Source organism: Ischnura elegans, chromosome 4 (genome assembly GCF_921293095.1).
Source record: "Ischnura elegans chromosome 4, ioIscEleg1.1, whole genome shotgun sequence".
Lineage (NCBI taxonomy): Eukaryota > Metazoa > Arthropoda > Insecta > Odonata > Coenagrionidae > Ischnura > Ischnura elegans.
The window spans coordinates 43,460,848-43,480,830 of record NC_060249.1 but is presented as its reverse complement, the minus strand read 5'-3'; the positions used below and the strand labels follow the sequence as shown (position 1 = coordinate 43,480,830).

The following is a 19,983-nucleotide window of genomic DNA, read 5'->3' as shown; positions in this document are numbered from 1 at the left end:
TCGGGACTTTTCTTTCAATTTTTCCATGTATCGGCATTTAAATAAATAAGTTCCGGCTTCAATATCCACTCGTTTTTGTGAAAGATAAACCCTTACTAAATTCCAACGTCATGTGAACGGAAAAAAGGTGTATGCCTTTATTCTCATTCATTTATTAACCAAGGCATTAGCCCAAGCGTTAACACGGCTGACCGTTGTGCGTAGTTCAATTTCTATCAACCAATTGTTCCACAAGAGCGTGTGCGAATTGAGGTCCGAGTGAAATGACCCCATATAAAACAGTTTTAAATGAATCCTGCACTAATTGTATCTTCGCCATTCATGCGTACTTCACACAGCATTTGCAGCGTAAACAGCGGAAAAACCGGGCGCAGTCAACGAGACAATGGATGGGCACCTGACCTAGGCTTAAGCACCGTATCCATTTAAACATAAATCTCGGCCAGGAGCCCCGGTTTAAGTTTCTTACGGAAACTATAACTTACAATGGGAAATCTTTTACTGAATTACTGACACAGTATCCGTGAGGTTAAATTAGGTCAGATTAAATAACAAAGAATTTTTTATGATCATCCCAATTCAAATTGAACTCGTTGCAAAAATACGTATGCATAACTGAAAATAAAAAATTGATAGCAAAAACTGAAAGCTGGAATTACAAAGTAACACAAAAAAAAGACAGTTGAATCGATTAAAAATTTTAAAATATCTCATAGATACTGATGTTATCACTTCAATAATTTCAATGGATGGACATTGAATATACTTGATAAATACCTAATTCCCGAAAAATGTAACAGTATTAAACATTTTAAAATTGCCATCCCACAAATTTGTTCGGCGGACTAATGTATTTTTTATAATTAAAGGGTCTTCAATTTTTAAACGTGTTTACTTCTGTCAATTTAAATTTTTCTTAAAACCGATTCATTTCACATAATATCTTCCTAATACATATAGAAAGTCAAACGCCTAAATCAGGGTGGTTTGGCAGCCGAACAACCTCAATAATAACGCCTGATATCATTAATTCTCCCTATTCATTCACATTCTCAATATAAGAGCGAAATATCAAGCTGAGAACTAGAAAAACAAATTCTATCATGTTTTAAGAGCTTGAGATAACAGAGGAGTATACGTCGATAGGCTTTGGTTAAATTAGGCTTGTTAATTTCGTTTGTAATAAGATTGAACACCATAGTACTGAAAGCTGGTTCCTAACAGGGAACGAGAAGACCCATAAACAATTTACAAGAAAAGATCCCACGGAAACATTGACGTCATTGGTTTCTGCACAATGGGTTCACGCTCTTTTAGATGATGTCGAAATGCAAAGATGTTTCACCCGTCGACGACATTCATACGGACCAAATTACCGAATACTTGTATTTAACGGTTCACAAGGGAACTCCAAAAAGGTCTTTCATGCTTTTGATTTTTATGACGTGTTTACTTCTGTCATTTTTAATCTTGCTTAACTCCGATTCATTTCACGTTATATCTTCCTAAAACACTTACAAAGTAACATGCCTATATCAGGTTGGTTTGGTAGCGGGACACTATCCTGATGTCGCCACAGCTAAAAAATTATAATCGACAACAAGGAAAAGGGCCCGGAGGTATGACGATATCGAATTTATCCTCAAATATTCTTTAGGCCAAAACCTGGTGGTTCTTGAACTCATAATTGATAGGTGTGAGAAACCCAGCGGCGGTGGTGAGAGGCAAGGGCTTATTAAGTTTTAGTTAATAATAAAATTCCAAAACTGATGTTCAGCGGACTAATGTAGCTTTTAATGTGGCTAGAATTGACAGGCCTTCAATTGGCACACATGTTTACTTCTGTGAATCGTATTTTTGCTTATCATCGTTTCATTTCTCCTAATATCCTCCTAAAACACATGAAAAGTAATACACAATCAGAATGGTTTGTCAGCCGAACTCCTAACTTATGTCACCATGGCTAAAAAGTACAATGAACAACCAGAAAAATGGCCCTGGGGGTCAGATGATATCGAAGTCCTCCTCAACAATTCTTTAGTTCAAAACGTGATGGCCCTTGAACACATAAGTGATAGGTGTGAGAAAGTCAGCGGCCGCAAAGCACCCGGAGCGGCGCCGCGCCGGTGAGAGGCAAGGACGACTCGCGGGTAGCGGAGGATGAGCAGGCGGGTGGGTCACCTAACGGGTTTAGCGGCCGAGACAAGGAAAGCCAGAAATGTGTCAGGAAGGCGAAGCACGGAGGCAATGGGTCATAGGCGCACGGGGACGCGTACTTATTTTTAGAGGACCGATGGGTGAGCCTTTAAGTGAAGGGGCGGAAAGCAAACGATTACCCAAAGAATGTAGACGGGTGAGACGCCTACGACGAACGTCTCATCTTCAACTCTCCCTCGCCCTCTCACGATTAAAACTAACCAGTTGTAACTGACTTCGCGTTATGATTTTTTTGTGTGTCGAGGTGAAATCAAAATTATGGAATGGGACCATTGCATTTTGAAGGAAAAAATTAATGCACCTTGCACAGGTGTGGTTGTGTTCACACTGAACAATTAATTAGCACCGCATGGAAACCGATTTTTCATAGTGCCATTTTGAGGAAAATTATCTGAGCTATTGCCGTACAACATAAACCACCTTATTGCATCTCAAATAATGTTTAATGCTTCGACGTACTAGTTTGATCAACAATGTTGAAAGATTCAGGTAAAAAGTAAGTTTAGATCAGAATGAGCTGAAAAATGAAAGAGTTGTTCTTTCACTTAGGCGCATCCAAGGGAGGACAGCCACCGTCTCCCTCAAAAAAAACCGGATGGTAAAGATACATTATATCACAGAATCAATTAGACGGGGGCATATAAAGGAGTGCTGCGAGTGAATCTTGATGACGCCTAGATCAGCATCTTCTATTCATACCTAAAAATACACCAGCCTTTATAGAACTGAAATAAAGTAAAAAAAAGAGAGTACGATACTATCCTCCCAGTAGAGCATTGAATTTTAGTCAACCATAAAATTCCAGGAATAAATGGAAAAAGATGGCAACTGATAGTTGTAAAAATTAAATCTTTAGGCATTAATATTTCACCTAACACATGACGGATGTATGAGCAATGTCAAAACTATTTATTTAAGACGCGCTTTCGCACATTTCCTACTCAAAGATGGTCATTAACCTCCTTTGCTTATATAAAAACGTAAAAATTTCCTTCAGCAAGTGAATTAGGGTGTTTAAGCTATTTATACATTCGTAGTATATCTCCGTTAGAGTTTTGTTCTCGCTTGTCCTCAAGGTGTCTCAAAATCTTAAAACCTCTCCACCTCTCCATCCTTACGCGAGCTACAGATGCTCTCCCTTACCTCAGCTTCATCCGGCGATTACGACGTCCATCGTAAGGGGCACTAAATGCCCGTCACACAATGCGGTCATCCACTTAGCGCACTTGGAGACATTCGTCTCGCACGTGAAATTATTTGCCACTCTCCATGTTTCATCGCAGAGAAGGGGGAGCGAGTAGGGATAAAAAAATCCTCTAGTTACGTCAGGGAAAGCTGAGTGGGAAGAAATCATCTTCTGACGCTGAAAACCAATTCATCCTGTCCCACAAGGGTAACCTAGCAGCAAATAGTAGCAGCCGTGAATCCATTTGCTCGTCTACCGTTACGCCCACGTCCCTTAGAAAACTCGATACATTTTTATCTTCGCGTGGAGAAGTTCTTTTTTCACCCTAAAACCATTTTCCAACCGCGAGTCGTGGGAGGTTACATTATTTTCTTATTTACGGATCCTCTCAGTCTATTCTCGTATCTTTTTCCTGTCATCTAATCATACCTACTACTCCTCGAAAATTCGAAAGTTAAGACTTAAATCCTACGGGTCTCCGAAAAGATTACGACGTTTTATTTGCTCTCCTACCTGCTGCGTGTGAGCTATATGGTTCTCTTCCGTGCGCATTGAGGTCACTCTGGACTTTTCCAACTCGGTTCCAGCAGTAGATGCAGGGTACCGGGTGAAAAATTACTTCCTTCTTTGCCTCTGTTTCATGCTACCATGCGCACTTCGAAGGTCTTATCTTTATTGCAATAGCTTCCAAACAGATTTTATCGATAAGTGTAGAATAAGATTTAAAGGTAGACTAATTATCTGACCATTAGTAAACTTGCTACCATTGCACCCTTTTCAGACATGCCAACCCACTCTGGTCAGATTATATGCCTAACTGAACCTACATATTCACACCTAAAAATCGCTAGCTAGCAGGGGATATAGGAAATGAGTGGAAATAACAAGGCCGAGGAGAGAGAGGAAGTATCTTTATTCTCGAAAGGGTCCACTTCGTCATGTCTGAGTGGTGTTGGACGGTCATTTACAACTTGACATATTTTTTTAAAAATAAAGAAAAGTTTATCAGGTAAAACATAAAAAATATAAACACAGAATAACATCAACAACTCATAAAAACTCACGGCAACGCTGGTAGTAAAAACGTCTGATTTCAAGAAGTTCATCATATTCCAAAGTAGTAGTGAACAATACTCAAATTACATGTAGTATAAAACGAGCATTAAAGAAAGACTTCTTTTGCTTCCACCATTCATCAGAAGCATTCCTTTCGATCTTCACTTTCGAGAAAAATGAAGGAAGACGAGAACTTACTTTCCATATAAAATTCGTTCCCACAAAGGGATCGCGGAGAAAATAAACTTAATGCACTCTCAACCAAACGGGATAAACAATAACGCGCTGTGCCCTTTCTGAAGTCGGCTCGCCAGATGAGCAGAGGACCCTTGTGTGTGCATCCTTACTCTCCTTTTATGGCCGTTCAACGCCGCGAGAAGCAGTCCACACATATCCCCATCAGCTGGACTGACGCCTCCGTGGTCAGGACGTCGAGCACGAGAGAAAAGACAACGAGACGAGCGCTAATGACAGTGCCGTAGTAATGAATCCCATATCTGTCCACCGCGCAATATGAGTATACACAAGAGATGAAGGGACACAGAGAGAGAGTCAGGCTTTTTCATATCGAGATTCTATGGAGACGCAGTGGTACCTGTGGCTAGCTAGTAGGGAATATAGGAGAGAAATGAGTGGAATTAACTAGGCCGGGGAGAGAGAGGGAATATCTTCATTCATCTCGAAAGGGTCCAATTCGTCATGTATGAGTGGTGTTGGACGGTCATATGCAACAGCGGGCAGCGCGACAGGTGCGACGCGAAAAGAGATGGATTATGCGAGGGGGAGGTCGGGCCAGTAAAGGGAGGAGAAAAAAAGCATAAATACTCGCGCAGATATAGTGGCGGATTGAGCCGCGGTTGGTTCACGCAGCCACCTCCTCTCCCTCCACGACGTGTTCGCTGATGCTCCGAGGGGCGACGTGCTCATCCAACATGTCCTCCCACATAAATTCAGACGCGCGAGTTTTATTCTCCCCCGTTTATTTTTTTTTTTTTTTTACTTTTTCCCCAATGTTTAATCGGTCATTCTCGTCAGGTTCCCGGAGCTCGGGGCGCCGCCGTGCGTGATTTGATATGACTTCATTTGTCAAAACTCTCGGCGCAAACAATCGCTCGGCAGCTTTTACTTTCCCTAAGCGTTGGCGCAGTATCTATCCAATGGGAAGGACGTGAGGAATTTCTATTTTATAGCACTGCTCAATCCGAGAGCTAGGGTCGACTACTATAGTCTCGGTAGGGAAATGCGGTAACGGGCATTGAACGCGGCGGGTCGTCAGTTTCGACAGTGAAACTGTGCCAGCAAGATTATACCGCAGGTAAATATACACTGTTTCAGGAGGAATGTGCAATACCATTGGAGGTGGTAGGGGAGATAATTAAACACATTCTTTGTCTGTAAACGTAGGTTCGAAACTCCTTAGTTACTGAGCTGTGGCAACGCAAACATGTTTTTGGATGTACACAATAAAAAGTTATGGTAATTTTTCACACTATTTATTAAGAAGACCGGTTTCGTCGGAGAGGCGACATCTTCAGGTACAGAAATCGTTATTTTTATAGTTATTTTCTTGTTTATTCGTTGTGAAAAAGTACCATAACTTTTTATTGTATACAATGGATTTTCACAAAGTAAAGCCTGAAACAAACGAGTTTGTTTTTGGATGCACTGTGCAGTTAAAGTGAAAACAGTTTTTCCTGGGTATCCAGCTCTTCCAGCATTTTAATTAATGCTCTGGATTTTCAAGGGCATTAAATAATAAAGGTTGGACGATAATAAGCGATTATAATTGTAAGAAACAATTAATTACACGATGTTTGAGACTGCGCCATCGTATTTTTGATAATCTCTCAAAGCTCTCGTTTAATTATGCTCAAAAGAGCACTACTGCGGCGCGCGGGTGGCTGCGTAGTAACCAAAAGGTGAGGCCAATTTTTACATTACTATTTCAGTATTAATATGGGAAATGAAAAAAGTTAGCAAATGAAATACTTGTAAGTTGATTTCATTAAAATCCTTATACTACCCATTCTTCGTGAGTGTCCCTTCAATTGAAATAAAAAAACAATCAAAACAACATTAACAAAACCGCTAATATCAGCTAGCTAATCAGACCGATTATGTGATCTCGAATAGGGTAGTTTCCTTCATCAAAGAAAACGAAAGGCATTGATTGCGATTCGTTACCCACCATTACTGTATTCATAATATACATATTATTTCGTTTTAGAAATACCGGTTTAGACGAATGGCAATGGTCCATTTTTATCCTCATTTGAAAAGGGCCAGATTGGCGCCCATGCGATGCCACTCCACGTGACGTCACAGGGACCTAGTTTCTATACGAGAAGATAGGAGTTATACATTGTCTGAGGTTACCAATGCATGCATGAGGCACAGACCTCAGGGAAACATGTCTTAATAACCACTTATTTAAACTAGCTAAGGTCGGAAAGTTTTCTTCATTTGATAAGGTATTAATAATCCTTATTTAAGCCAAGCGCTACCAGCCAGCAGGGTACTCAGCTACCCGCTAGCAACCTGCGTCGTATCAGCGTTAAGCCTCGCCTCAAGGTCACCTCACAGGGCGGCAGCGGGAACCAGAAATACGTCACACGGAGAGATTTCCCGGCATTCATACTTACGCGTCGCGTTTTCGCGCGCTTGGAAATTTTCACTTTTCATTTAATCGCGAAAAATAGATATCGTCATTTAAAAATCTAAAAGCGTGAAATACGTACTCCAGGAGTAATAATCTTTCGATTTAGGCAATAAAAAAATAATAGGAAACCACCCTATTCTGCTATTTTAATTTCGGTCACAAAACGGGAAATCGTATTTTTGTAATATTACGTGGATCAAACCAGCTGAATTTTTTTTTTGTTTTAACCATCGCCACAGAGTAGATTCATGCCGTGGATGTACTCCGTATTACTAGTCATCTAAACAACAGGACGATGTTTGAGTTTAAGGTTGTTAGTTATAAACGCGAACAGAACAGAGAGTACACTTCCAATTTGTGATTGCGATGCATGACGAAGGGTAATTTTTAATAAATTTGCCACGCATCACGTGAAAACATTTACCGTAGGAGGAAAGGAATTACCTTTTAATCCACGCATTTTTTCCATACCGGCCGATGACGAAGAGTAATTTGAAAAAAAAAACTTTCCAATCGATGGATTAAAAAATGAGTGAAAGGTGAGACCTGTGATAAACCTTAAATAAAATTTCCCAAATAAAATCGGGAAAACGCCACTATCGACCCAACGTTTTTATAGACTGTCACAGGAATACTTGCAAATTTTTATGTTCTGATGAAACAAATACACCACTCTAAAGGCTTCACGTGTTTAAACATTAAATGAAGTACTAAAATTTGTAGTAAAAAATGAGTAATGAATAACAAGTGACATAGTAGGATAATAAAAGGATAGAAAGGCAAAGCAAAATGAAATCTTACACTTGGAAACGGCAGCGAAAATATAAGGGCAGCATCAATTACGCCAGCGTTCGAATTTGCGTCTACTTTCGTATGCGTAAGCAAAGCACAGTAAGCACCTAAAGCTGCATGAAATTTGCATTCATTCCGTCTTACATTACGGACACCATCAACCGCCGGTTCCCACTATGCTGAAGAAAGAAAATTACATTTTATTTCCAACCTGCATGGATTGATTCATTTCCCCTTTTTGAATCTTCCTTACGGGTTTCCGGCAAGTGGAGAATGGTCCTGGTTTGCCTGGTTTGCCTGGTTTGCCTCCAAGCCTTAAATCTATTTCTCCTTCCAGAAACGTAAAAATTCACGTTACCTCGTTCCCACATTTAGTGTGGTTAAATGGAATTATCGAGCGCGCACAAGTATGAATTAATAGCGCTAAAAAGTGTTCGGGAATAATTCCGTGCTTAATGGACAAAAACTGAGAGACACTGCCTGATGTATTGCCCAAGCGGTGTAGTAGGATAAGGCACGATCCGTCGTCAAAGCAGGGCGAACTGAACACTTTTGATTCGATAGGATTCCCCAGCGGATATCGTTACTAAGAAAACCATATGCATTCTAACAGAGACATTATTCCATCCACAGAACACATTTAAGAAAAAGCTCCATCTTTCCTCCTGAATAACATCAAATAGCACCTACGGTAACGATTAAAAGAGAATCTTGTTCGACACAATAGGGTTAGTAGCAAATCGAAGAGCTTCAAAGAATTTAGAAATAGCTTCCATTAAAATTCATTTTCAGAAGTAAAAAAATCATTTATTTACAGTTAAGGACATCCTATTTTTCGGCTTGGAAACAACCTATAAATGAAGTGCCCACTAGGGCTCCGCGTTAATTTTAAAATTTCCGATAAAAAAAGAAAAATAAACACATCTTATATTACGGTTACTAAAGAAGTAACAAAGTTATATTCAACATCACTTACTGTTATTAAATAATTCACAAATAAAAAGGTGCACCAATGAGAAACAAAAAATAACCTTCACACCACATACATGTCGGTGTGCATTTGAGTTCTAGTAAAACCTAAGCGCCATACCGTGAGGGTGGGGAGTTGAATGTTGGAATGGGTATTTAAAAGGTACGTGACATAAAAAGCCATTGAACTAAAGTAGATACATACCGAAATTATGCGGCGAAATTAACTCTTTAATCCAGCTTCATGGCTCTGATTTTTTATTATTTTGATATATTAATCATTTAAGTTTAGAGAATGGAAAATGGGACAAACAAAATCGCAACATTATCGTTATTCATTCTCTTTCTTTAAAGGTCTCAAAATCTACGCATATCTACATAAATGAATCTATACACATATCATTTGATACATATACTATACATCATTTGAATCTATATATAGATCTAGATTCAGAAATTCACTTCATCTCATAACCACAGCAATATTGTGTACCTCACCAGCCATTATCTACACTTATCTCTCCAAATTCATAAAACTTTCCCTTGTAACCCTTGGCTCCTAGGGTTGTCAAATGTACAATGACACATTAAAACTTTATTAATTACAACTACTAGTGGATTCATATTTCCAAGCTATTCTTCAAGTCAGTCTAATCCTCCGGGATAAGTCCTTCACTCCACCATTTCATTTCCACTCCACCTTCTCCCCTCCACCTCGGTTTGATTCTTTGCCTCTTCGCCGTGACACTTTATCAAGCAACTCCTACCCCAAGGGAGCATCTCGGTACGTTTAATGTCACTGCTTTTCCCTCTTTACGAACTCTTTCATCTCTTTCTCCGCTCGGGCACTCTTTAAAGCCCAGAGTAGCTAGAGAAAAAAGGAAAATGTGCCCCCGAGCTATTCCATACCGAAACGTCCGTGGCTTGAAAAAGGGGTTCCACTCGGTGTTCCATTAATAGTGTTGAAACTCTTTGCCGCTTTTGAAAGAGACGTTACTCCAAGAATGCCAGTCTCTCTATGAAAAATGTGAAAAAAGTAGCAAATAACCTTCGGGACTGAAAAACTCAAAAGGCACGTTAGAGGCGTAGGTATCACGGTGTCGAGCACTAAATACGAGCCAAATACCTAGTGAGGGGAGAAATCTTAAACTTAAAATTTCAGATTCCATTGGGTTTTAAAATAAGTATATAAAGGTGCCTGAATATATAAAGGTGACGGCTTACAATCATATCATAAATGGACACCCAAGTAAAAATAATATCCCAACAAACTGAATGTAGAACTAGGATAATTTGCATCTTAGAATGAAGAAAAATATTAACACAAGCATTCCACCAACTACACGCGTCAGAGGCCCTCTCATCAAATTGCACGTATGACAATGACCACTTAGTTAACAAAAAAGAAAACAATGAATCCACCACACAAACGGCAGAATTTTTTATCATTTCATTGGAAAAATGTAGTCATTAATTTGAATATACGTTTCTCATGTTGCGTGAAAATAACTTTTCTATTTGAGGATTTCCATAATTAGTACATCTAGCCAATATTAGTAACAATGAGGACGACCTTTGACACCCTAAACGTGTCCAAAAGTTGAAAAATGGCTGAAAGATACAAAATAATCAACTAATATCTGACCATTTAACCAAATAATTACTAATAGGAGTCAGCTAACACAGTGGTAACTATGGTGATAAAATCATCAAAACTTGACAGTAACTATTCCTCAACGATAAAAAAAATAAGCGTTAGGTTTAAATTCGGGAATGATTCATATTATTGTAGATGTCACTTTATCAAGGATAGGACTAGGAAAAGCTCTGACACACAAAATGTACGGGGAATATTCTGTCGTGAACAGTGGTGGATCCAAAGAGGGGCTGAGCCTCCCTCCTGAGGGAACCAATTTACACTAGATATATTTGTAATTTTGTTTAGCTGTCGAATGCACATAGGAAAGTACAGCTAAGAGAATCAAAAATAATAAAAATATATTTATGAATGTTTGCTTTAAAAGTTTAATTCTTTGGGAAATTAGTAATGACACAACTTTAAATTGTAGATAAAGGCCCCAAAATTATCAAAATATCTTAACCTTCCGGACCGTCACTACTGCTGGGAGCTCTCTCCCATATCTTATCCAGGATCCGCCACTGGCCGCGGCTAAAGGCAGACGGGAAGAGAGGAAGAAGGGATTTTCTGCCACCATAGCGATGACCCGGAACGGAACGGAAAAAAACTTCGTATTCACAAAGTCCAGATCGTTGGCGTAACACTGAAAGAGGTCGCGGCAAGGAATTCCTGTATCCCGTACATCAGAGGTGCACACCAACAGTCACTTTTTTCATAGGAGGAATTGCTCTTTCGAACTATCCGGATCATTCGAAAGAATGGAACGGAATGCAAGAGGCCATAATCTGTTTTTTTTATCTTCCTATCCACTCGTTTCGATTGAAAAGAACGTGGGAAGAGAAAACTTAACTCCGGAGAGTTCCTGCGGCATATCTGCTGATTTATTTGCCGGAATACCACAAAGAATATCGAGCGTAGGCGGAAGAATATATCCCCGAAAAGGATTTAATCGAACAAAACTTAGTTTTTTGTTGCATTGAGCCTTTATATGCGGTTTCGGATAGAACGGGTTCACAGGACACAACGGATCCTAAAAAGAAAGCGAGCATCAGAAGAGATTCTTCCTTTCGAGTTAGCAACTGCATTTCCCACACATACAAAATTGAATATGATGCTCACGAATACGGGCATGCTCACTTAAAGGGGATTTGCATATTTTATCTGACATGGCTCAGGCAGAATACTGAATACGCTTTATTCGACTCTATATAACAAGTGTCTCTAAGCTACGCAGCTGAATTTCTTTGGCACCCATTCTAGTTTCAATAAATATGGATTCAGATCATTCCTTGAGTAATTCTACAGCCCATTTCTATTCGTTTCATTCACCTCCTGAATGTACTAAATTGAAAAACACTTCGCCATGAATTAATGCCTGTTAAAGAGATACGATAATAAAAAAACATTTTTCATCAAATCATGCAGAAATGTTCTCAGTTCTCCATACAAACGGCAGAAATTTCTTATACTGCCATTTATAATTTCATTGGCAAAATGTAGTGATAATTTGAATCCATGTTTTCTCAAGTTGCGAGTAAATCACTTTTTTATTTGAGGATTTCCATAAATAGTACATCTAACCAATATTAGTAACAATGATGACGACCTTTGACAACCATTTTGACAAGCATTTCCATCAAAATATATGATTATTTTTTCTAAGAGGTTTTAAAAATTGTCGGCTTGAACGGGAGTCGAGGGTTAGTCCACCTCCAACATCATGAGATTTAAAGATTAAAATTTGATCGTGACCTTATGAAGTAAATCGACCATCTTACCCATCTTCTGATCGTTACCATTACTCCTCATTGACTGATTTACTACAAATTGACAAAGTATTTTCTCTAATTTTAACATACCAAAAATTTCCAAAGATTTTTCCATTCAAGGTTTCATCATTAGCTTTGTATTTCTATTGTTAACTCCTTGCGCTGCATTGATGAGTCTAGCTCGTTATCAGATTTTCATAACTTTAGCCCTAATTAGGGGAACAATATAAGTATTTTAAAAGTTATACAATATTCAAGCATCTATAATATACGTTAAAAAAACTCATATTTAATAAAATATGATGCACTGGAAGTACGTAATAAAATGGTTTTATACGAGTAGCGATATCTGTGTTCTACATATATTTTACGATATACTTTACAATATGAAATAGTAACAACTTTTTCTCTCACTGTTCTACGTTGATTAAAAATGACAGAATACCATGTCATTACTCAACATCCAATTTAAAAGAGAACCAAAGACAAAATAAATTGAGGATAGGAGAACGATATTCAGAAAAACATTGAAATGGAAGGGGTTAATCACTCAAGGTGTCAATATCTCTGGTCTGAGAGGTAACTCGAGACTAATGATTCCATTTCGTATTCCGCAGCTCCTGGACACTGAGCTGGAGAAGCCTGGCAACCAGAACGAGCTCTTCGAGAGGAAACTGGTGTACAAGAGGGAAGCCGGAGCCGTTGATGGACCTGCATCAGTTGCCGCAGCTGTCGGAGCGGGCGAACATCACGCAGCGGCTTCACACCCACGCTCGCAATAAGAAGCCCAAGGCTCAAATCATCAGCATAAAACAACACAATCTATACTTCAAAAAAATGATTTAAAAAACAAGTCGCAAAATTCGAAAAAAAATGTAAAAATTGAGTTGATACACTGAATGAACATGGTTCGACGTTTTAAGATATCAAAATACTGAGGTGATACGTTCAAAATTCATTATTGGAATTTTTCTGCACATAAAACACTTGATGTTCTTTGGTTTATTGCAGTCATAAAACATGTTTCTGTTGAAAAATTTGTGAATTACATATTGGATAAAATTGGTGGTACACTAATTCTTCTCATTTCAAAACCTTATGATTTTACATCACGGCAATGTTATGAATAAAAAAATGTAAAGACAATCACCTCAGTGAATGTGACTGGGTGTTTCTCTTGGTATCATTAAAATATGTAGATCCAGTAAAAATATTTTTTTCTCATTCTTACTATTATTTCTCTTTCCTCTTTGCACTCGAGTTGTAAAAAATTATTCTCCGTCGTAGCTTTAGAATAAAATTCTTAATTCGATGTGAAATGCCATAATGAATGAAATTCATGGGGTACAACCTTACATTAGGGGAAAATCTATTAAAAATCACGACAAACTTACCAAATAAACGACAGTGCGTAGCTAAATTGGTGACAGAAAACTGAAAATAATTCTATTGGCACAATACCTTAAGGTCTATACTGAGAAATAAAACTGTGTGAATAGCCGGTTCAAATCAAAGGGAACATGACGCAAAAGAATTTCATTCATGGCAGTATATTTTTAGCAAAACCTTAAAATGTCTATTGTAAGCTGGATGACAATGGTATGTTCTCTATGATTACCCTGACTAACTGGCAGTGAACTGGCACGAAGATCTCATGAAATATTAATGAAAAAGCCCCATCCTCTCATTGATAATTACCAAGGACTGCAATATTAAATTAATTTGCCCCATTATTTGATGTGTTTTCTTCTCTTCAAGACCCTAACTAAAAACACCTACTTTTTGTTCCAAACTTAGTAAGCATCAGCGTTTCTTTAATTAAGTACAACGTCTTTAAAATGTTCATCTTTGTGTCTTTGAAATCAATCCTAATACATTCACTAGCACTTTAAAACGTAGATTAGAAAGTTACAAAATTCCTGCCACATAACACACTGATGAGGTATATTTTTTTGAAGATATTCTGTTGTATCGAGTGCAGAGAAATTTTATTTTTAAATCTCTTTGAGAATAGATTCAGAGAAATTACTTCGTGTGTTAAATTTGTGTCACTAACTGTAATGTTGAAGTTGTGATTAAATTAGATATTTCTCAAAATGGATTTCGTTGGTTGTTTTATTGGAAACCACTGAAAATAGCGTCTCTAGGACAAATTGCCCATCTAAAGATACGAAGGATACAAACTAAGCTACTGTCCACACATCTCTCCGTACATGTAATACTTTTATTTCAGAAGAATATGTATTTTTAATTTTTTCGGTAAATCACACTGGGAAAAACTGCCACCCATACGTGGAAAATTTTCCGCTACAAGCCGAAGTTAAACCAATCACCGAGATGAACCAACTTGAAATTTATGTACTCTATTTTGGAATTGAAATTCATTGCTACGAAAAGGTTCCAAAGAAGAAAGCGGACGAAGAACTCAATTAACACGAAAATTTGGGCGGTCCTCAAGTCGGTTTCTAAATGTGTTGCCACACACCGCGCATTTGATTGGGTTTACAAAATCCGCCACTCGCGCCGCTGACAGACATAGTGATCCGAGTTTCACGGGAAAGTATGGTATACTATGGGGTTTTAACCGATATTTATTAACATGGTGATGTAATCTATCAAAGTCATAATTTCGATGCTATTCCTCGCAATTACAAACGTTAAACTGCAAATATTGGTAAAAAAAGGGGATCGTATGGCACTCATCACCGCGCCGCGAACATTTTTGAAAACGGATTAAAATGCGACCAAAGTGGCAACAGAAATCAGCCTTCGATGGGATGGAATTGGGCCTCCTCCATACAGTAGGTACTCCCTCTGTATCGAAGTTTGACTCACGAGCACCCTCTCTTACAGAACATGAATAAAAAATAAAGTTCAATATTTTTGTAGAATAAAAAAATCAATAGCATACTCGAAAAATGATTTTCCGCCCGATGAGCGATGTTTGCATGCATCTGAATCTGAAAAGAGCCCTTACCACGAAACAGAAACAAAGGGACCGCCTACAATAATCTTTTAAACGTTAAATGGAAAAAGAAGGTTATTTAGCCATGGTATGGGCTGAAATCGGCATAAAATCAACGAAAAATTCAATTGAGTTGAATTTAAAAATACATTATTTAATTAGATGAGAGGATTAATGTATGTCGATTAGACTGAAGTACTTCGCAACCTAAGACTGGGCGAAATTTGAGACTCCTGGAATGTTAAAAATAAGGAATACTAAGTATTATCCATCACGTAGAAGCAGTGAATTGGCGTGAATAAAAATATGCGAAATATCGCATGACTAAGACAAGGTCATAGGTATGGAGGGCAAGGACTAAATATATTCATTGAAAACATTCATTAAAAATATTCAGGAAATTGTAATACAGTAACGAAATGGCTCATTACGAGCAACCCAATTAATTAATAATAATGACGCTACGTATATTCCGTGTGGAGATAATACTTAACATTGGATAGATTATTTTAGATAAGAATGGTCTATATTTTTTAAGCTTTGATAAGGGTTAATCTTACGGGATTATGGCTCAATAAAAAATGGCTTAATCAATTTTTCCCAAAATTTCCTCATACATTTCATAGAAAATATAAGGTATTCTGATGAAAGTACGGATATAAAAATCTGCAACATTATTTGTAACACATAGGTCCATCATGCCACCATGTCGAGAAAATGATATATCGATTAAAATATTCATATACGATCCACGTGATACAATATGACTTTGAGCATACATTTTCTATGTTTTTGAAACAGGATTTCACGCAATAGTAAGAAGCCATTGATAACGTACGTAATTTGAACTCAATCTGTTATTGATTGCGATGAATGATTATATATATCACAATTCTTCCGACAAGAACCTAACCTATTTTTTAAATCATAATATGCCATACAGCTTATATCTTTAAAGCACATCTTTGTATACTTGGCAAAGAATATATGGCCCAAAAATAAATTAGATCATATTGACAATATAAATGTTATACAGGGTGAAATGGAGTTCAAGGATAATAAAAGTAAAGATAAGACAAAATACTCAAATTTTTCTTCAAGCGAATTAATAACGGGGACAAAGGTGAACAATACCAAAAGAAAACCTTAACTTATGGTATTTGATTTGGTATTGTGAAACTATCTTTAACAAGAGAGAAGGATTTTAAGAGGATTTCACTACAAAATCCACAGCCCAAAGGTCGATTTGATCTGTGGTGGTGTAGCCTACCAAAGTATATGGAATCTACAAACCAGGTTGGAGGACCAGTTCCCGCTCCTTTACCACCTGAGCTTTCCCACCATGAAATCACAGACGGAAAATTGATGATACAGCCCGAGTATAGCTGATCATTCCCTAGAGAGCTCCATTCGTGTTTGAACCGAGGTCCCAGAGGATTACAGAGCCTTATCAAATAGCCTTCCCCATGAGTACATTACAAGATCCGGGCGATTTCACGACGATCTAGGGAATCAGTATTTGATTTAAGAGCTAGGCTTTCATTCAAATGAAACATTTAGGGACGACATTACACGTTCTTAACATAATACCCAATGAAAATAGTTCAATGCCATCGTCAATATTTCATCTACTTTCACAACAATGAATTAGCTAATTAATAGATAGTCCTTAACATAAAACATAAATACTAAATATCGATTCACTTTAGGGAATACGACGGAGATAATATTTAAAATAGACATATGGCGACTATAAAACTAAGGGCATGGAACGGATAAATGAAAGAGGAGATAAAAATAAGTCAAAAATCTGGGAAGAAAGGAAGAGAGAGCTTGGAATATGCGACACAAGCTTACGATGAAAAGAAAAAAATTAAAATGTTTTACATAATATATTAATTAAACTGCTAAAACAACAATGATAGAAGGGAGCCAACAAACAATCTGTACATCTGTGCAACAAAACTGATAATTGTGAAAATTTACTATAAGAACCTTATGCGGTTTTTAAATATGAACCAATGAAGCAAAAACGAGACCAAATCAGAGGCAGCATTAACTGATATTAAGTTCTCTGTTCAATGTTTTTACAGTCGTTGGTACGTTTATACATTCCAGTTCTTCATGCTGTAGAAAATGGAGGTGATAAATATTTAATAATAACTGATGAATGCAGTGGAGTTATAAAACTTGGATGGTATCAAGGAAAAATAAGCTCAAGTGAAGTAGCAGGGAATCCGAAGTCACGCATAAAATTTGGACGCCATATGGCAGAAGAGAGAATTTTGCTCAAAAAATTAAAATTTACGTAACGGTCTCAAAATTAGTAGGGGCTTCCTTTGAAAAAGAAATAACCTACAGTCAATAACAGGTAAAAGGGCTGTAAATATTGGGAAAGGTATGTTAGAGACATTATTCACCGCAAAAGACACAAGAAAATCACACAAATAATAGATGAATTGATCCGAGAGGATTAGCAATTAAATTCTGACATTCACAACTTGGGCAGATAATGACATGAAGATGGTAATCATAGGACAATGTATTCCTAGTACAAATAAACTTGGGTAACACAATCGCGCAGCTACGTCAAAACATTCAGAGATGCATTCTGCTACTGAACACAATGGCTGATTCGCTAGTCAGAATTAAAAATATTATCCACACAAAAAACGTCTTTGGAGTTGAGACAAAAGGCGACCTTTTTCGACGAAGAGTTAATAAGCTCGTGCTATAAGCGTCAATTTCGCGATACAAATGACGCCAACAGGAGCCGTTTGTTGGTTACATCCTTTGGTGAATGGCTGTACCCAGCCAAAGAGTTAAAGAATAGAGACACGATACGACAATTCTCGACAGTAATCCAATCGAGAGACGCGAAGACGAAAGGGGAAATACGAATTCCTATAAAATTGGTGGACCAGGCAACTAGGATGCGAGCATCTTGTGAAACCCTCGAACAAAAGGTTGAAAATATAGGGTGGATAGCGGGAGCCAGGGACTCTTTAGCGTCCGACTACTTCGCCCAGCCTCTTGCACGACTAACCTTATCGTAGCGACGCGACGTCGCCGGGTTGTGGCAGGAGCTTGCGCTCCTAAGATTCCAGAGTCCCTCAGGAATCACGTAGAGCACGGACTCGCAGTCGTTCGCAATTCCCAGGATGACGATGCCTTTTCTCCCAAGCCGCATTTCCTGTGGTCCTCGAGGTAGGATTAACGCCACGAATACCACACACTAAAAAAAGTATGAACCGTCCTCTTCGCCTTCAGTGGACCCAAGAAAACACAGTGGCTGTTAACTCTTCATCCTCCACTTATCTCATCACAGAAATGCCACAGAAATTCCCCAAGGAAAGGACCTTTGAAGGAAATACAGCGAATTTATTTCTCCGTTAAGAAATTCAGAGACTAGAATCACGCTGTACTGAAATTTCACAAAAAAATAAGCGACATAACTAAGGAGTATCACAATTTCAATGGCTTTAGGTATTAATTATCTTTACGGTTTATTGTCAATATGTAGAAAGAATTAAAATGATGTTAATGACACCCATTTTAAAAATAGTGTAAAAATACACTTGTTCTTCAAATCACGCATTCTAAAAAGACGAAAATGTTTGAAAAAACAAGCATTCGCGGGTACGTAAAAATGGAACTTGCGTATTGTCTGGCACGACAATTCAAGGGTTTACCAAGCACCAAAAATTAAATAATCGCTGCACAATCTTTGAAGATAAGAATATATTAATATGTACTCCGGAAATTCATCGACGCCTATCTTTCATTTGAATTATATAATATAATAATCCAAAACACACTAATTCGTTACTGAAATTGCTCGGGGATAAATCGGATACCTCAATAACCGCAACTATCAAAACACCTGCGTGGGTTACTGACCATAACTGGGCATGAATAAACATCACGCATACATGAATAATCAATGCCAAATACAGTTATCAAAGAACTTCCGTCGGACACCCTTACATACTGACAAGTTGGAAAGGGTCACGAGATAAAGTACGTACTTCAAGCAACAGTGGACGGATAAAGGTACCCCGATCGATATTCCCGTCCCATCGCTAAATTAGCGCAACGATAACACAACTCATCTCTTGAAAGTGTCTTCAGGGATCAAGTGTGGCCAATTCGTCACGATAGGGGAATTACATTGAATTTTAGAAATTCGTTATTAGGGATTAATGGAATAATTTGCACAAGAATAGCAGAAGCAAGAGAGTCAATAAACTACGGCTTATTACTATATGAATATCTTCTACCATGCTGACATATTCGATGGGAATAGCAGATAATATTCCTATTTTATCAATAAAACTGAGTAATAACTTCATGTTATGTAAATGGGGGATTGGTAGCCCGGGGGGTTAGACTACATTCTGATGGCACAAGCGTCCCGAAAGCAAAACTCGAGTGACCCCTAAGGATACCCCCCTATAAAATCCTAGCTTTGCATGGTGGCCCAGGGAAAGGAACTACTTCTCTGGCCTGAATGCGTGATATTAACACACTTGTGGCTTAACCTGGGGGTGAGCTCCATCTTAACCGATAATAAACAATCCTCGGGTTAAATCACTCAATAAATGAGTGAGTTCGTACAAAATAAGGTTCAATAACCCCAGGATAAATTGAAAAATACAATTAATTCGTTTTACTAGGCTTTAGAGGGATCCAAGCTCTGAATTATTTAGCTCACAAACATTGATATTGATC

The 19,983-nt window shown here is 38.0% G+C and overlaps 1 protein-coding gene across 1 annotated transcript in view; it reads left to right on the top strand.

Annotated features, from left to right (window-relative positions):
* The window catches only part of LOC124157375, a 109,958-nt gene extending 95,570 nt beyond the window's left edge, over nucleotides 1-14,388 (top strand). The window contains exon 3 of the mRNA XM_046532045.1: nucleotides 12,905-14,388. Coding sequence (XP_046388001.1) covers nucleotides 12,905-13,069 — 165 coding nt within the window. The 3' untranslated portion in view covers nucleotides 13,070-14,388. The remainder of the gene's footprint in view (nucleotides 1-12,904) is intronic.
* Nucleotides 14,389-19,983: the final 5,595 nt, after the last annotated feature.